The 17,369-nt window shown below is 39.7% G+C and overlaps 1 protein-coding gene across 4 annotated transcripts in view; it reads right to left on the bottom strand.

Annotated features, from left to right (window-relative positions):
- The window catches only part of XRN1 (5'-3' exoribonuclease 1), a 64,091-nt gene that overhangs the window by 38,671 nt on the left and 8,051 nt on the right, over positions 1-17,369 (bottom strand). For all 4 annotated transcript variants that reach the window (XM_063306648.1, XM_063306647.1, XM_063306645.1 and 1 more), the window contains exons 10-18: positions 15,315-15,443; positions 13,388-13,457; positions 12,052-12,157; positions 11,809-11,898; positions 11,391-11,547; positions 9,452-9,571; positions 3,110-3,279; positions 2,610-2,730; positions 1,482-1,580 (exon numbers count right to left, since the gene is read on the bottom strand). In XM_063306648.1, the coding sequence (XP_063162718.1) occupies positions 1,482-1,580; positions 2,610-2,730; positions 3,110-3,279; positions 9,452-9,571; positions 11,391-11,547; positions 11,809-11,898; positions 12,052-12,157; positions 13,388-13,457; positions 15,315-15,443 (1,062 nt within the window). The remainder of the gene's footprint in view (positions 1-1,481; positions 1,581-2,609; positions 2,731-3,109; positions 3,280-9,451; positions 9,572-11,390; positions 11,548-11,808; positions 11,899-12,051; positions 12,158-13,387; positions 13,458-15,314; positions 15,444-17,369) is intronic.

Raw genomic sequence — 17,369 nt, 5'->3', positions numbered from 1 at the left:
AGCGATCGCTTGAAGTTATGATGGTGCTGAAAAAGTAATTTTATGACCTGTCCTCGCACTTAAACCATTGCAGCAGCCCATAGTCACGTGATCACCATTTGTGCATTTCACAGCTGGCTTCCAACAAGCAGTCAATAAAGAAGCCAGCAATAAAATCTCAAGTTGTGGTCACATGATGGCTTGCTTAACAACTGCAGCAAAAGTGGTGTCGTAAGTCCAGTGCAGTCATGTGATGTCTCAGTTAACAACCACGTTGCTTAGCAACAGTTGCCGGTCCCAATTGTGGTTGTTAAGTGAGGACTACCTGTACCTAGTAATTAAAACTAAATTTTGTTCTATTTGGATTCTGTTTATTCATAAACATTCATAATGTTTATGAATATTAATTCATAAATAAATGATTCTTTTAAAACATATGTGATATATGTTCCATTTTTATAAGCTTTATATTTGTAAGTGAAACTTTGGTAATACGCCTTATTTTAAACATTCCTAGGAAGACTGCCACAACATTAGACACTCATGAAAATATTATGCAGATAAATAGGCAAACACATCAGATTTTAGATGTAGAAATGATAGCACCAACATCTTCAGATCTACAGATGTGTTGGCTAGGTTTTATGGCCATTTTCCCCTTTGTGAAGCTAGGAAATAGACTTATTCCTAGGTCTGTCAAGGTGAACATAGCCTCTGCCTGTTTCTTTTCCAGATCAAATATAGATTTAGGTCAGCAAACCAGAACTGCAGGTGAAAGTGTGGACTTTTCCTGGTAACAAGATACATTTCCTACAGAAAGGTAATCAATGCTCACCATTCAGAATAAGCATTAAAAAAGCATGTTATTGTACCCCTCCAAGTAATCACCAGCATATGCAGGGGAAACACTATCTAATGTCTCTTCCAAACAAGCAAATCCAGTAAGACTAGTACCTAAGACAACCTCAATTCTAAACAAATCAACAGTCATGGAAATCAGTACTCAAGAGAAGTGTCTCTAATTATCTGCATTCTACACTCCATATAGCCTCCAGTCAGATTCTTATATTCACAAACTTTCTTCCCAAATGTTGCCCACAATATTATCACCATACCATTTCCAAAACGAAGGTTTCAGTCCCCAATGTTATACACAGTTGACTCAAATTCAATACTATGTCCGTTAACCTCAGAACTTACTTCACATACCATAGAACTATGGATAAATCATGTAATGGTATTTGTGTTCCTCTGAATTTAGTTGAAGTAAACCTTCATTAGTGAGTAATCTCAATAAACTCTCAGACAACTTCAATTATCATATCAGGCTCTTAGATGGGGTTTAATTACTACGTTTTCAAACTGGTTGACTAAGTGTATGGTTTCTGTGGTACATTAGAGGTAACATATAAAACTCTCAGGTAATCAAGGCTGCACACTGAAATCCAAACTACACAGTGTATTATTTCTACAAAGCAAATTTGAGAAAGCTGGATACTTACCAACTCCTCTGAATCTTCTGCAACTGTAATTTCCAGCAACATATTTTCTCCATGACTGTTTTGCTGAAATACTTGCACGCCATTTTTTCTCAGACCGAACTAGGATAGGGCAAGGAAGACAGTATTTACCCAGAAAGAAGACAACTCTCCTCAAATTGGGAAGAATAGAGAGAGAGAAAAAGATATATAAAGGGACAAAAACAATACCCTGGGAAATACCGTAGTAATGCTAGGGATCCCAACTCCTGGAAATTCCTCTGCTTCATAAGTATGGTATTTTTATATTGCGGATTTTAATAGTGTAAGCCACCCGGAGTCAGTGGGTGTGAGTTGGGCACTCATATAAATTAAATTAAATAAATGAATAAATAAATAAATAAAGCATGCGACATGTTCATATATACACCTATATTTGTATATGTGTCTGTGTGTGTGTGTGTGTATACACCACACACATATATACACATACAGACTACACAAAAACATGTATGTGTGAATGCTTTGATGTATATGTATACATGTACCAGAAACTACACTTCAGTCAATTAGTCAATAAATAATAAGGGCCAGGATTAAATAAATTAAAATGCAATTATGTCTAATTCAAGCTGCCAGTAAGTATGGGAGCCAAATGAGCCCCATATATCCATCTGTTTCACTCTCACACTCAGAAACATAGTAGTACACTCACACACATTCTCTTCCCTCTTTTCAGCAGAAACAACAAAAAAGGGAAAATCGGCTTGTGAGAAAAGGTAGTTATGCTGGAGAGAAAAGAAAAAGCAAATTTGTATGGAGAGGAAGTGAGAGGAAACAGAAACGGACAGGTCAGGAGAAAAGAGAGGGAAGCTCTGTTAGACCTTAGAAAACGGGTACATATTACCAGGCAAGTGGCCTTCCAAAGTCACAACTAATCTTGAGAAGCATATCCTTTTTGCAACAGTGTTAGTAGCCCTTCGTAATAATTTATAATTCAAGACCTTCTGCTATTCATAACTCTCCCTCCCATTCACAAATACAATCAATTGGGGTAAAAATAATCTTCCAGTAAATAAATCAAATTTCTGTCAAACATTAGGCTTCTCACATTAAAAATAAACTACTAAATGAAGAAACTTTGCATTTTACCTTGTGATTAATATGTTTTAGAGTAGGAAAGCCACAGAAATATAACCTCTCTGTATCTAATTCAGTTATTTTATTATCGGCTATATCCACATGCCAAGCATCCAAAGACACAGCTTTACACCTACACAAAAAAAAGGAAAAAAAAAGAAATTAAACTTCAGACAAACCACTAGTCAGCATTAAAGGAAGATCATGAAGACACTGATTTTTGGGGAGCACTTAACTAATCAAAACAACTTTGAACACAACTATGCAAAACAATAATGCTGAAGCCAAGAGCTTTCCTACACAGCCATACATTTTTGAAATCAAATGGCTTTTCCAATAACATTTCCCACAAACTTAATGAAAAGGGGTCAATGTAAGAAAAGAGCAGTGGATTCATTTATTTAATTTGTTAGATTAATATTCTGTCTTTCCTTCAGAAGTTCAAGGTAGTGCATTTCTCCCTCCACTTTTAACATTTCCTTTGCATTTATAAGTAAGTCCTACAGACTTACCTCGTACGACACTTTTCTATGGAAGAGAACTTCTCTGGCCATGGTGATAGATACTGGAATTCTTTATCTCTATCATATAAGTACATTAGGCATTCACTGTGTCTATTTCTTTGCTTTTCTTCTGCTTTCAATAATTTGTTGCATGGCTCCATTGCTTCTAATAATTGTTTCTAAATAAAAGACAGCATTTTGTAGTCACGTAGTATTCATATTCTTCTAGCATCTTGTAAAAACATGTTAAAAATACTGGACTGAATCAGAGCCAAGTTTCCTCAGAAATCAGTTTAATGCAAGTCCATGTGCAATGTGTCTACTAAATATGCTATTTTAAACTTATGTTAACTTGTCCCACTGAAATAGATGAGTATTAAATTAGTCATTGTCTGTCTCTTTTGGTAGAAATGAGATTCATTCTGTGTCATGTTCATCGTTCCAATGGTTTGCATACATCGTAACGTTTCGCATGTCACGTTTCTGATCCGTGTCTATCATCCGCGGGGTGGGAAATTCCAGCCTTACCAGGCTGTTATCTCTGTGCTGCTCTGAAGGAATGTGTGTTTGGGTTATGACATGTATTCAAGGTTGCTTTCCCAGGCCGATGTGTGACGTTTACCAACACTTGGGAGGGGGTGGTTGTGATGCTGGGGTAAGGGGCGGGATCGGGTTAGAGGCAAGGGTTTTTAGTTTGTATTTGGCGCGCTTTTGCCTATTCTCAGCTTTCTTCGTGTATGCATACTATTCTTTCAATAAATTAGTTTTATTCAGAAACTGCTGGTGAGACTGAGTCTGTTGGGATAGGCAATCATTACATAAAGCTGAGAATCATCAAAAACTTAAACCGCTAGCCCCTAACCAGGTTACCTGTGATGGGGAGCGCTAGCGATGTCTTTACTACGAGAAGCTGAGTGGATTGAAGAGGAGCCGGACACCACGGCAGCGAAGGTGGCCCGGAGCTTCCGTGCAGAGAGGGCGGCGCGCCGAGAACAGCTGGGTCTACAAACTGGCGAGCAGCTGGTAACGTCGGAAACGACAGTCACTTCAGGGGCCAACTATAGAACTGGGGATGAGGACTCCGCTGTAGGGGAGGCAGAAGAGGTCCGGAAACCAGGACCTCCGTTGTCACCCACAGTGGTAGTGGTAACCGGTGCGCCCGAAGAATCGGTCACCCCCGCGCGTATGAGGGCTTTAGAGGAGAAACTGGAATCCTTAGCGGTTATGCTAAAGGAAAGCCATAGAAAGTCGGGGTCTGCTGAGGGAAGACGAAGAGACGCTAGGGACCAGAGTGCCAACCCTGAGTCACCACCCCCATCTCCGCAGAGAAGAAGTAGAGCCCTGTTCCGACAGTCAGCAAAAGGGAGGAGAACCCTAGACTTTACTGAAAAATCCGAACCTCTGGAGGCGGCGAGACCCCCACCCCCTTTTTCGGTGAAGTTTGATGGCGACCCTACGAAGCTGTCTTTCTTCCTTACCAATGCTAATAGCTATATGGAGGACTGGGAGCAGAGCTTTCACTCCGAAAGGGGGAAAATCAATGCCATTGCAAATAAGCTAAAGGGGAGGGCGGCGGATTGGTACATCCAGCTGTGCCAAGCAGAGGCCCCAGAGTTAGAAGACTTCGAGGAGTTCCTGTGGGCACTAAAACAACACTTTGAAGACCCTTTGGCACAAGAAAGAGCGAAACGGGCTCTGAAGAATCTGGCCCAAGGGTCACTTTCAGTGGCAGATTATGCGTTAGAGTTCAAAGCACTGGCTGGAAAAGTTGAGGATTGGTCCCAGTCTACCCTAGTGGAGATGTTTAAAGATGGGTTGGAAACTGAGGTTCTTCGGTGGGCTCTGGGGCGTGATGACCCAAAGACTTTGTATGGGTGGATTCAACTAGCAGGCAGTGCTGAAAACGCTCTGGAAACCTTCGCGCATCGCAAGGCAGTAAAACAAGGCAAAACAATCAAAAGCACCCGCGCCCCAATCTCTTCAGGACGACCCAGCCAGCGTTCGTGGGAGGAGGAGAGGGAACGTCGCTTTGCCAAGGGGCAATGTCTGCGCTGCGGGAAGGAAGGACACCGAGCGGGGGCATGCCCAAGACTAAGAACTGAGGATCGCCCAGCGAAACCGGCCGGGAAGTCGCCATCCCTACCAAGGAAGATGAAAGCCGCACTGGCTGAGTCGGAGCTTGAAGGCATCCCTTTCTTTGGAGAAGAGAGGGGACTGGAGATCGAGGAGCCGGCGGAAAACGCCAGCCACCTGCTTTGAAGGGCGCCGTGGGGCAGGTGGAAGAAGAAGAAGATGGGCGCGACCATGTTTCGGTGAGTGGGAATTTCCCTACCCTGACCGTTAAAGTGAAGTTGGGGTCCAGCACCAGAACTGTAGAATTGTGGGCCATGATCGATTTGGGGTGTTCACGGTCCTTAATGCACCCTGACGTGGTAACTGCGTTGGAGTTACCCACGTTTCCTTTAAAGCGGCCGATGATCTTTACCCAGTTGGATGGGACCACGGCAGGGGGGAAACCAGTTACCCACTCTACAGGGATGGTTGCATTGCAAATGGGCAGCCATTGGGAAAAATTACCGTTTATTGTGGCACCGGTAGGGGGACCTTTGGTCATCTTAGGGATGCCCTGGTTTGTACGGCAAAATCCCCTTATAAACTGGGTGCACAGAACGGTGATGTTCGCAGATGGATTTTATAAAGCCCCTAATAAGGACCAACTAGACGACAGCGAGGCGGGACGGGCAGCAACAACTTCTCTGCAGGTCCTCAAGCCGCTGGAAGGGCTGCCGGAGCAATACCAGGACTTTGCAGATGTGTTTGGGGAAAAGGAGGCGGACCAGCTGCCGCCTCATCGCAAAACGGACTGTGCCATAGAATTTGTCCCTAATGTGAAATTGCCTAGTCCCAAAATTTATTCTATGACCCAGAAGGAGCTGGCAACACTACGAGAGTTCATTGATAAAAATCTAGCTAGAGGTTTTATTGAACCAGCCAGCTGTCCGGTGGGCGCACCTGTACTGTTTTGACCAAAGAAAGATGGCACTTTGAGACTGTGTACAGATTTCCATGGGCTCAATGCAGTATCAATATTAAATAAATATCCTTTGCCCCTAATAAAAGATATGCTAACACATCTGGCAAAGGGAAAAATATTCTCTAAGTTGGACTTGAGGGAGGCGTATTTCCGTATTCGCATACGGGAGGGGGATGAATGGAAAACTGCTTTTAACTGTCCTTTGGGTGCTTTTCAATATAAAGTACTACCATTTGGATTGGCGGGGGCGCGAGGAGTTTTTATGCAACTGATCAATGAGGTCTTGCATGACCACCTATTTAAAGGGGTGTTGGTGTATTTGGATGATGTGTTAATATATACTGAAACTATGGAAGAGCATGTTAACCTAGTCAGACAAGTACTGAGCAAACTGAGAAATGCGGAATTGTATGCTAAACTGTCTAAATGTGCATTTCATAAATCACAAATTGATTATTTGGGCTATAGAATTTCAGATAAAGGGATTGAAATGGATCCTGCTAAAATTGAAGCCATTTTGGCATGGGAGCCGCCACGCACGTGTAGGCAGCTACAAAGTCTCCTGGGATTCGCGAATTTCTACCGGCCGTTCATCCAGGGGTTCGTGGAAATAGTGCTACCCCTGAGTTACTCAAAACAAAAGGTTTGGGGGATACATGGAGGGCGAAAAATCCGGGAGCACTACTAAAATGGACACCCGCATGCCAAATGGCTTTTGAATCCCTTAAACAACTGTTTACGTCCGAACCTATTCTACAGCATCCTGATCCTGACAAACCATTTGTAGTGCAGGTGGACGCTTCTGATTTCTCTATTGGAGCTCTATTATTACAAAAGGACAAGTTCGGACAGTTAAAACCATGTGCCTACCTCTCCCGTAAATTCTCAGAGACGGAAAGGAGGTGGCACGTTTGGGAAAAAGAGGCTTTTGCTGTTAAAACTGCTTTAGAAAGCTGGCGTCACTTATTGGAGGGGGCTGCCCACCCTTTCGAGGTTTGGACTGATCATAAAAACCTTGAAGCACTGACTGCGTCTCGCAAACTCAACCCAAAGCAAATTAGATGGGCTCAGTTCTTTAGTCGTTTTGACTTTAAACTAAAATTTATTCCAGGAAAAAAAAACTTTCTGGCTGATGCACTATCGCGCCAGCCTCAGGATGCCACTGCTGTGCCTGACATAGTGGGAACTCTCTGGACAGAGCCCCAAATGAGTCTGGTAGCTGTGACTCGCAGCCAAACTCGTGCGCAGCAAACAGATGCTTCAATTTCACCTCGCACAAAGCGCTTGCCTGTTCCCTCAGACTTGCAACAAAAGTTTCTTTCCGAACTGAAATCTGACACTTGGTTGAAAGCAAACCTTAACGATGTTACTTTTAAACAGGGTTTTGCATGGAAACATGATCGTCTCTATGTGCCTGAGTCTTTACGCAAAACCATCCTCTCATGATCCCATGATGACAAATTGGCTGGGCATTTTGGGTTTTTGAAGACCCTTCATTTGGTTAGACGCCACTTTTGGTGGCCAACGCTTAGGCGCAACATTAAAGACTATATTAGTTCCTGCCCAGTATGTGCTGCTTCTAAATGAAAAGTGGGGAAGCCCCAGGGCTTGTTGCAACCTGTGGCTAATCCCTCCCGCCCCTGGGAGGAAATTTCTATGGACTTCATCGTTGATTTACCTCCTAGCCAGAGAAAAACTGTAATTTGGGTGGTAAAATATTTTTTCTCTAAGCAAGCCCATTTCATCCCGTGTACCTCCATCCCATCTGCGCAGCAGCTGGCCCGCCTCTTCATTGTACATGTGTACAAAATTCACGGATACCCCGTTTGGTGACTGACAGGGGCACACAGTTCACGTCCCAATTTTGAAGGGAATTTATGAAATTACTGGGCACTAAACAGGCATTGTCTACGGCGTCGCATTCGGAGACTGACGGAAATACGGAAGCAGTTAATTCTACACTTGAACAGTATTTGCGTGCTTTTGTTAATTATCAACAAGATAATTGGGTTGACCTTCTACCTTTTGCAGAAGTTGCGTACAACAATGCCGTTCATCAAAGCACTGGCCAAGTGCCTTTCCATACAGTTTTTGGCCGTGACTTTGTTCCGATCCCGGAGCTGCCTCAACCAACATCCCCTCCCTATTCACCTGCTGATTGGGCAGCACATCTGGGTGACTCCTGGCCGAAAATACAGCAAGCACTTACAGATGCCCAAGCCACTTATAAACGTCATGCCGATTCTAAGCGGTCCTCCCTACCATCTTTTCGAGTTGGTGATAAAGTCTATCTTTCCACCAAATTCATCAAATCCACACAGCCTTCCAAAAAGTTAGCACCTAAATTTATTGGTCCTTTTTCTATCGTTGCTCAAATTAATCCTGTTACTTTTAAATTAGATTTGCCTAAAAATCTTAAACGTTTGCACCCTGTGTTTCATTGCAGCCTACTTAAGCCTTTCAACGAATCAACCCGCTGGCATCCACAACCTTCCCCTCCTGCACCTATCATGATTGATGGTCAACAACACTTTGAAGTCAGAGAAATCCTTGATTCCCGACGATGTCGTTCTGTTTTACAATACCTTGTTCGCTGGAAGCATTTCCCTCATCCTGAGTGGGTTGCTGCCCATGATGTTCACTCCCCTATTCTGGTTACCCATTTCCATGCTGCTTATCCTGATAAGCCTGCTCCTTAATTTTGCTTAGTTTCTTTAAGGGGGGCGGTATGTCATGTTCATCGTTCCAATGGTTTGCATACATCGTAATGTTTCGCATGTCATGTTTCTGATCCGTGTCTATCATCCGCGGGGTGGGAAATTCCAGCCTTACCAGGCTGTTATCTCTGTGCTGCTCTGAAGGAATGTGTGTTTGGGTTATGACATGTATTCAAGGTTGCTTTCCCAGGCCGATGTGTGACGTTTACCAACACTTGGGAGGGGGTGGTTGTGATGCTGGGGTAAGGGGCGGGATCGGGTTAGAGGCAAGGGTTTTTAGTTTGTATTTGGCGCGCTTTTGCCTATTCTCAGCTTTCTTCGTATATGCATACTATTCTTTCAATAAATCAGTTTTATTCAGAAACTGCTGGTGAGACTGAGTCTGTTGGGATAGGCAATCATTACATTCTGGTACAGATTGCCTATTTTTGTATGAAATAACTTATTCAAATTTAAGATCTGCTGAGTTAAATTGGTACTGAACAGGCATGTGGTAATGGCATTAGTGAGGAAAAGAGGAGAGGTGTGGCGACAAGAGGATGTATGTTTCTATTATGTTTTAACACTGATCAAATAAGTGATAAATAATAAAGTTCTCACCTCATCGATAAATGGGATTAAAACCACAGCTTCCCATTCTTGCTGCTTTCCATTTAAATCAGTTTTAAATTCTGTTGGATAATATTCAATAATGGGAGACTCCTCACTAGTCATTAAATGCTAAGAGATAGGAAAGGACAATTCAAATTATTTAAACATAATATTAAACAGGACATCTAACATAAAAAAATTAAATGTATATGGCAGAAATGCCAAACAAATCAAAACATGGATCAATTAAGTATTAACAGTACTGAACTAATATACCTTATATATAATCACGTGAATAAATATATGTCATTGAAATTTTTGACTTTCTCAGTATATTTCAACATATAGATATTTGATTTTTATTTCAACAATATTAATAGATAAAGGGGATATAATATAGCAAATATCATGCACCATTTACATTTTGTAGTCCATCATATAATTTATATAAACCTAAATGCAAATTTTGCACGTGGAAAAAGTGAGCGCACCCCTACATTTATCACAACCTCAAATACCTAAAATTAATTGGTGCAAATGAATTAGATCAGGTGCAAATGAATAGAACATCATTAGAGACAATCTGGGAGGAATCTGTCTTATTTAAACCTCAGACATTTAGTTTGATTTCCCCTTTGTTGCTGAAGTGTGTGGTATCTCCATGCCTAAATCGAAAGAGCTCTCTGAGGTCTTCAGAAAGGAGGTTATAGATGCCTCTGAACCTGGGAGGGGATTTAAAAAGATTGCCAAACAATTGGACATTAACCATTCACCATTAACCAGTCCAATCTACAAATGAGAAGATTTCAAACAACTGCAAACTTGCCCAGGCCAGACTGTCCCAGCAAATTCAGCCCAAGAGCAGAATGCAAGACGTTGAAACAAAACTCTAAGAACCCAAGAATTTCATCACTTGACCTACAGGTAGCTCTTGCCACTTTTGATGTCAAAGCACGTTAGTCTACCATTAGAAAGAAGCTGCACCAATTACATCTACGTGGGAGGTGTGCAAGGAGGAAACCTTAGCTGTCCAGAAAGAACAACAGGACAGGACTAAAGTTTGCTCATACCTAGGCAAAGACCAGGACTTCTGGAACAATGTGATCTGGACAAACAATGCAAAAACAGAATTATTTAGCCATAGTACCAGAAGAGACGTTTCGAGAAAACCAAATACAGCATTTCACCAGAAGAACCTAATACCAACTGTAAAACAGTGGAAATGTTAAGGTTGGGGTCTGCTTTGCTGCATCAGGGCAGGTCACCATCATAATACCTTCACTGTACTGGAGGGTACTTGAGGATAATGTGAGACCATCTGTCAGAAGAATGAAGCTCAACTAAGAGTGCACCTTGCAATATGACAATGACCTTAAACATTCCAGTAAATCCACAAGGAATGGTTGAAAAAAAAGAAATGGCTTTTCTTTTTGAAAGGCCAAGTCAAAGCTTGGATCTAAATCCCATTGAGATGCTGTGGGGTAATTTAAAATGGGCTGTGCATGCAAGAAGCCCCTCAAATATCACCCAGCTGAAAAAATTCTGCATGGAGGAGTGGGAAAAATTTCCTCCCAGTCAACATCAGAAAGTGGTAGACTGTTACAAGAAATGTCTACTTGAGGTTGTTTCTACCAAAGGACAATACCAGGAACTAGACCCAAGGGTATACTTACTTTTTACACATGTGAAATTTATATTTATGTTTAATTAAATTATACAATGAAATACAAAACGTAAATGGTGCATGATATTTGTTATATTGTATTGCCTTTATCTATCAATATTGTTGAAATGAAAATCAAGCATCTGCATGTTAAAATATGTCAAAAAAGTCAAAACTTTCAGTAGGGTATACTTACTTTTTCACCTGACTGTAAAGTGAGGGAATTAAAATTCTCCTTGTACATCATAATACAAAGACATGTCTTATAAAAACATTGTAACCTACCTGGTAACATTTTGGTAACAAATCCTTGCTAGCTGCAGGCAGTACTGCAAGAAGTTGTTCAAATGGCAGAAATGGTTTTCCTAAATCTAAATGAATCTTCAGTTCACTGACTTTGCAAATATCTGAGAGATAAGGTGCATAATGGTAAGGGTAGTACCTAGAGGGAAGTAATGTATTATTTCAGTTCTTTAAAGTGCATAGATGTATGAAAACCAGTATCCTGAGCTTATTCAACCAAAAAGCTAAAGGTAGGAAGAAGACATCTGAAATAACATGTTACTCGAGTAACATTATTCTGAGAGTGAGATACAGGTTGAGAAAGAGATAGAAGTGGATGGCTTTCTAGTGTGTTTTAATGTAAAAAACAGCCTAAAATACACAAACTAATCTGTAATTTCTTCTGTAATAATTAGCTTACCAGCTCCATGATTGAACACCATGGTAGTAATAGTGCAAAATCCACTGTATTGCCTGGACATAACATTTTGACTGGTCAGCCAGAAAGTCACTAAAAAAAAAGCCACAAACACACAAATGATGGACAGGAATAAGTAGCTATGCATTTAAAAATAATTAAGCAACTGTGTCCATCAATTCACTTGGGATATTATAGCACGTTTTTCACAGCAAAAGTGTACAATATTTTAGTGCCTGCACTTACTCTGAAACAACTTCTATACCCATCTTTGTCATATAATACGTTCTTTTGTACTGTCTAAATTCTGCTTCAAACAAACCATCATCTTCCAGTTCATCTTCTAATGCAGCTGAGAGAGACACAAAATTGAACAATACTTGTTATTTAACAACTATTAACACTGTCCATACTGTTAAGATGTTGAAACTTATACAGGTAGCCCTTGACTTATGACCACAATAGGGACTGGAAAGTTCATCATTAAGTGGCGGTCATTAAGTTATACATCAAGTGACTGCACCCAATTTCATGATATTTCTGTGGCGACTGTTAAGTGAACCATGTGGTTGTTAAGTGACTCACACAGTTCCACACTGAATTTGCTTGTTGGAAGCCGGCTGGGAAGGTCACAAATAGCAATTACATGACCCCGGGATGCTTCAAATGTGATAAGCGCGAGGACTGGCTGAAAGTCACTTTTTCCAGTGCTGTCGTAACTCTGAACGGTCGCCAAACGAATGGTTGTAAGTCGAGGACTACCTGTATGCTAAAAAACCTGCAGTCAGTACTATTGTTTTAAAACTGACGTGGTATACATTAAATGAATTAAGATATTAAGAGCCATGCTAATTCAGACTATAAAGCCCACTTGCAGCAGTATCATATTTACCACAATAGTCAATCAGCTGTCTCAGAAAAGCACACAAGCAATACATAATGTACTACCATTATTGTAACCAATGTGAATTTTCTAATTTTGAATTGGAAAAATGATAATTTTCTTCAATCAATTGAGCTGGCAAATCTCACTTCCATTTAACTGATAAAAGCATGACACATTCACTATGCAAAGTATCTGAAAAGTCTTCCAATAGCTAAAATATTTTATTAGGAAAAATATTAATAAAGTAAAATGTACATGATATTTAGATATTAAGGACAAAATGAAAGCACTGAAAAGAATTTACATAATTTTAGTATTTCTGAAATATACTAAATCCTAATGTGATTTTGTGAAATGATTGTAGGAGGTCTAATACAATGAAACTTTTATTCAGGGGTAGAAGGTTGCTAATATAAACTATATTTATATCCAAATATAAAATACTTAATAAATAGGAAAACAGGAAATATAGGGATTTTATTTTAACTTCTATATTAGAAGCTAATATAAACTATATATCTCTGTTTCCCATGTCAGAGTAACCTTCTGTATTAGGCTTTTGCAGAAATAAAAGGAACAGGAAAGTATAAAAGTTCATGTTAAGCAATACATTCAAAATAGCTTTTAATTCTACCCTATCCTGGATAGCATACAGGTCAAAATATGAACAGCATTGAACAGTATTCCTGAACTTACTTTTTGAAGCTTCTACATTTCCACTGTCAGTTTTCTCTAAAGCATCCAAGCATATAGCATTTTCCTGAGCCTGTTGACATTGTAATTCATACTTTTGAAATAACAAAGTAGTATTAATACCACAAAACTACAGAAAGGAAAAGTCTAAAGAATGGCACTTTCATTCCATCCTTGGGCATCTCACAAATTGCTTCTGATGGTTGGGGTTACCTCCAGAGCCAATTTGGAGTTCATGAAGAAAAACAGAAGAAGAAAAAAAGTGAGTCTTCTCCTCTAATATTGGATTTAGCCCAAAATCAAGAATGAGACTTCAATAGTGAAGAAAACAAAAACATATCAAAGCTACAGATCTGTTCATGTATAGCTTTATTTCAACAAGCACTCAGAAAACTCAATAAAGCCCAAACATACCTACTTGGTGACAAATAATATAATATAGTATAATTAATTAATTAAATTTATTAGGTTTCTAAGACTCTGAGCTGTTTATCAAATCCCAAAAAAATGCAGTAAAAATTATTAAAACAGTTTAAACCCACATAAACAGGCAGCCCAGACTAAAACAATTAGAACAAACAATACAAAAATACAACAGAGACCCCACTAATACATACCAGTGAAATTCAAGAGTTTTCTAGTTACATTTAAGAAAAAAGGCAAAATCCAATACCACATGGGTGAACTTCAGCTTTTGTGATATAATTTTCATCCTGGCAGCTCCTAGTTCCCCTTAAAATATACTTAAGTGTCCCAGACTAGATGCTGAAGCATAGGTAGAAATGAAAAATGCTTGCTCCATTGATAGAAACCACTCTGTCAACCTGGCAGAATTGTTATCTAAAAGCACACACCTCATCAGAAAACAGCTTGACAAGCATGATTCCTAAACTTTATAGAATTTAGGAAATAGTACTTTCTATTGAATGAGAATGAATTATAGAACCACAGAGTTGGAAGGGACCTTGGAAGTCATTTAATCCAACCCCCTGCCCAGTGCAGGAATACTCATACCATCCTGGACAAATGGCTCTCCAATCTTTTCCTGAAAACCTCCAGCAATGGAGCATCCACAACTTCAGAAGGCAGGCTGTTCCACTGCATAATAGCTCTTGCAATCAGGAAATTCCTCCTTATTTCAAGTCTGAATCTCTCCCTGTTAAGCTTCCACACACTTTTTGTCTTACTTTTGGGTACTATGGAAAATAAATCCATACCTGCAACATCCCTTCATGTATTGGAGCTGCTACCATGTCTCCTCTTAGCCTTCTCTTCTTTAGGCCAAACATAACAAGTTCCTTAACTATTCCTTGTAAGATTGAGGCTCCAAGCCCCTTACCATCCATGTCACTCTTCTCTGCACCCTTTTTAGTTCCTCAGCATCATTTTTGCACTGTTGAGATCGGAACTAGAAACAGTATTCCAGGGGTGACCTGACCTGGAGTGGCAATACTATCACTTCCTGTGATCTTGACACTATACCTGTTGATGCAGTCCAAAACTGCATTGGCTCTTTTGGCAGCTGCAGCACATTGCTGGCCTGTGTTTAATCTATGGTCTACCAAGATTCCCAGATACCTCTCACACAAGATACCACTTGTTTTCTACCTGTACATCTGGTTTTTCCAGCCTAAGTTCAGAACCTCACATTTCTCACCACTGAAACCATTTACCATTGAAAAGAAATATGCTTCATTGGCTAGTTCAGTCCTCTGGTCATGATGCATAATCTCTTCCTGAATTCCTAAGGATGTATTTCCAGCAAATTTGCTCAGGGCTCTTCTCCTGCTGTCATAAGGGCCACATGTGTACATTTAGGCATAAATATAGCAAACATCTTTACTTCTAATAAGCACTAAACGTTAATTTCTCATTTAAAAAATACTAAGAGTTATTTCTTTCTATAGATTAATTATCTCAAAATACCAACCTTGGGTTTTTTTTGTTTTTTTGACTCTTCAGCTGCAATACCAGCTGCTTCATTTAAGTATTTATTACCAACTTTGCTTTCAAACCATTTTAGATCTACGAAGATTTCACTGAAGTGTTCACGATCAAACTATTAACATAGAGGGAAGGAAAAACAAGCCATCAGTCATCACATTATGCAAAAACAGAAGGTCTTGAATTCTGTAGACACACAATGTAACTACTAAATAAGAAGTTGAAAAATCAACTATCAATGTCAGGTAGGTTTTTATCTTTCCAAGGCAGGTATCAAAGAGGACCTATTTTGACTTGAAAGCCTATTTTTACCTCATTTTCCTTAACTCTGTTTTTAAAACGTGATTTACAATCAAAGTCTAAAAACAGAAAGAAAGGACCATATATAGAGTTAACCAAATACTATGCACAAAAAGAGTATAGTAAAAAAAATACATAAATCTGTAGATAAGGTAAACAAAATAGTTATACTATTAATAATCAAATGAAATTTGGCAACCTTTCTGGAAATCTCAAACTACCTGTCAGCTCAAAGGAGAGCATTTTCCTCTAAGCTAACATGGCTATACCTTAAAAGAGGCATTATTAGCATACCAAGCCATATAAAAAGAGCAATGCAGTCATACTCTATTTCTCCTAATGGACAGTTGCCCTTCCGCAGTAGTATTATAGAATCTTCCTTCCAACAATGTGAATGGCAAAACATTAAATCATGCAAGTGTAAGGGCTATCTTCTGAACTGAACATAGTATATTGGGTAAATAATTAAGACAGGAGAAAAATAGATATGTCTCATACAAGATGATGTTTGAAGTTTGATACTTCAAACTTTCTAGATAGTGTTGTCAAGAGGCTAATATTTGAGTTCTATCTAGTTTCTCTTAAGGCCAATTGTGATCAAATGTTTATTTATTGTGCAATTTATCTACCAGCTCAATCTTCATGAGCTGGTAAACTTTAAGTAGTTTACAGATAATAAATAACTGATACCATAATCCATGCCTATCAAAGTAGAAAACCAAAATGGTTGGTTTTCCTAGAAAACCTAAAAGAGTTAAATGGTTCATCAAAAAAAAAAAAAAAGGAAATCAAACAGGTGAAGAACCTTAAATATTTTGGGGTAGTATTCCACAATACCGATGCCTGGAAGGCCCATATTGATTATGTCACTTTGCAAGCACAAAGAAGTACAGCAGCCATTATGAAATTCACATGGACAAAAGATAGGGACAGCATGCCAGCAGCTCTGAAACTTTTTGTTGCAAAACCATGGCTCAAATACTCTATGTTCAACTGGGGCCATTTCCACACTACAGGCCACCAGAGATTTAATAAACTAAGTTCTTGAGGACACTGTTTCAAGCACCCAGATATACAACTAATGCATCCCTCAAGGTGGAAGCAGGGCAACCAAAAGTTGAGGTGAGGGCTTGGCTACTGATTTTCTCCTACTGGCTTAAATGCCACTATTTTCTATCAGGACTGATTCCCTTAGTACTTCCAGATCACTTCCAATCTTCTTGGTAACAAGTAATAGTGGGGAAGCTCACCCAATATAGGGTGTCATTTGAACTCTCCTCTTTCTGGATTATACTCCAGCTAAAAGAACCATTAGAGAGAGGGTCCTAGATGTGGAATATCAGAATGAGTTCAGCCACATTCCAGCGCACATTGGAAATTGTATAATGTACCCTACATAGCAATTAGGCATATATCTACAAAAACACCCAACAAAAAGTTTTTTTTTCAGAGCTAGGCTTGAGGTGCTCCTTTCTTTTGTGCTCAGTGAAAGATTTGCTAAAATCCCCATGTGTCAAAGAATTTGTCCCTGCCATACAGGAGCCATTGAAACCATCACACACAGGCTGCTCTACTGTCTCTATTATTAGGACAGTTGTCAAATTTTAATTCCCCCCTACCACCACACTATATAGGCTGTTCTCTACCTTCATGATAGCTAGAAATCAGTTTTTATTATTTAAAAATGAAAGCAGATGGAAATCCATAAAGGATTCTAATGTTATTACTTTAATTTTATGCA

Source organism: Candoia aspera, chromosome 6, assembly GCF_035149785.1.
Source record: "Candoia aspera isolate rCanAsp1 chromosome 6, rCanAsp1.hap2, whole genome shotgun sequence".
NCBI classification, from domain to species: Eukaryota; Metazoa; Chordata; class Lepidosauria; order Squamata; family Boidae; genus Candoia; species Candoia aspera.
This window is presented reverse-complemented; position numbering and strand designations above follow the sequence as displayed.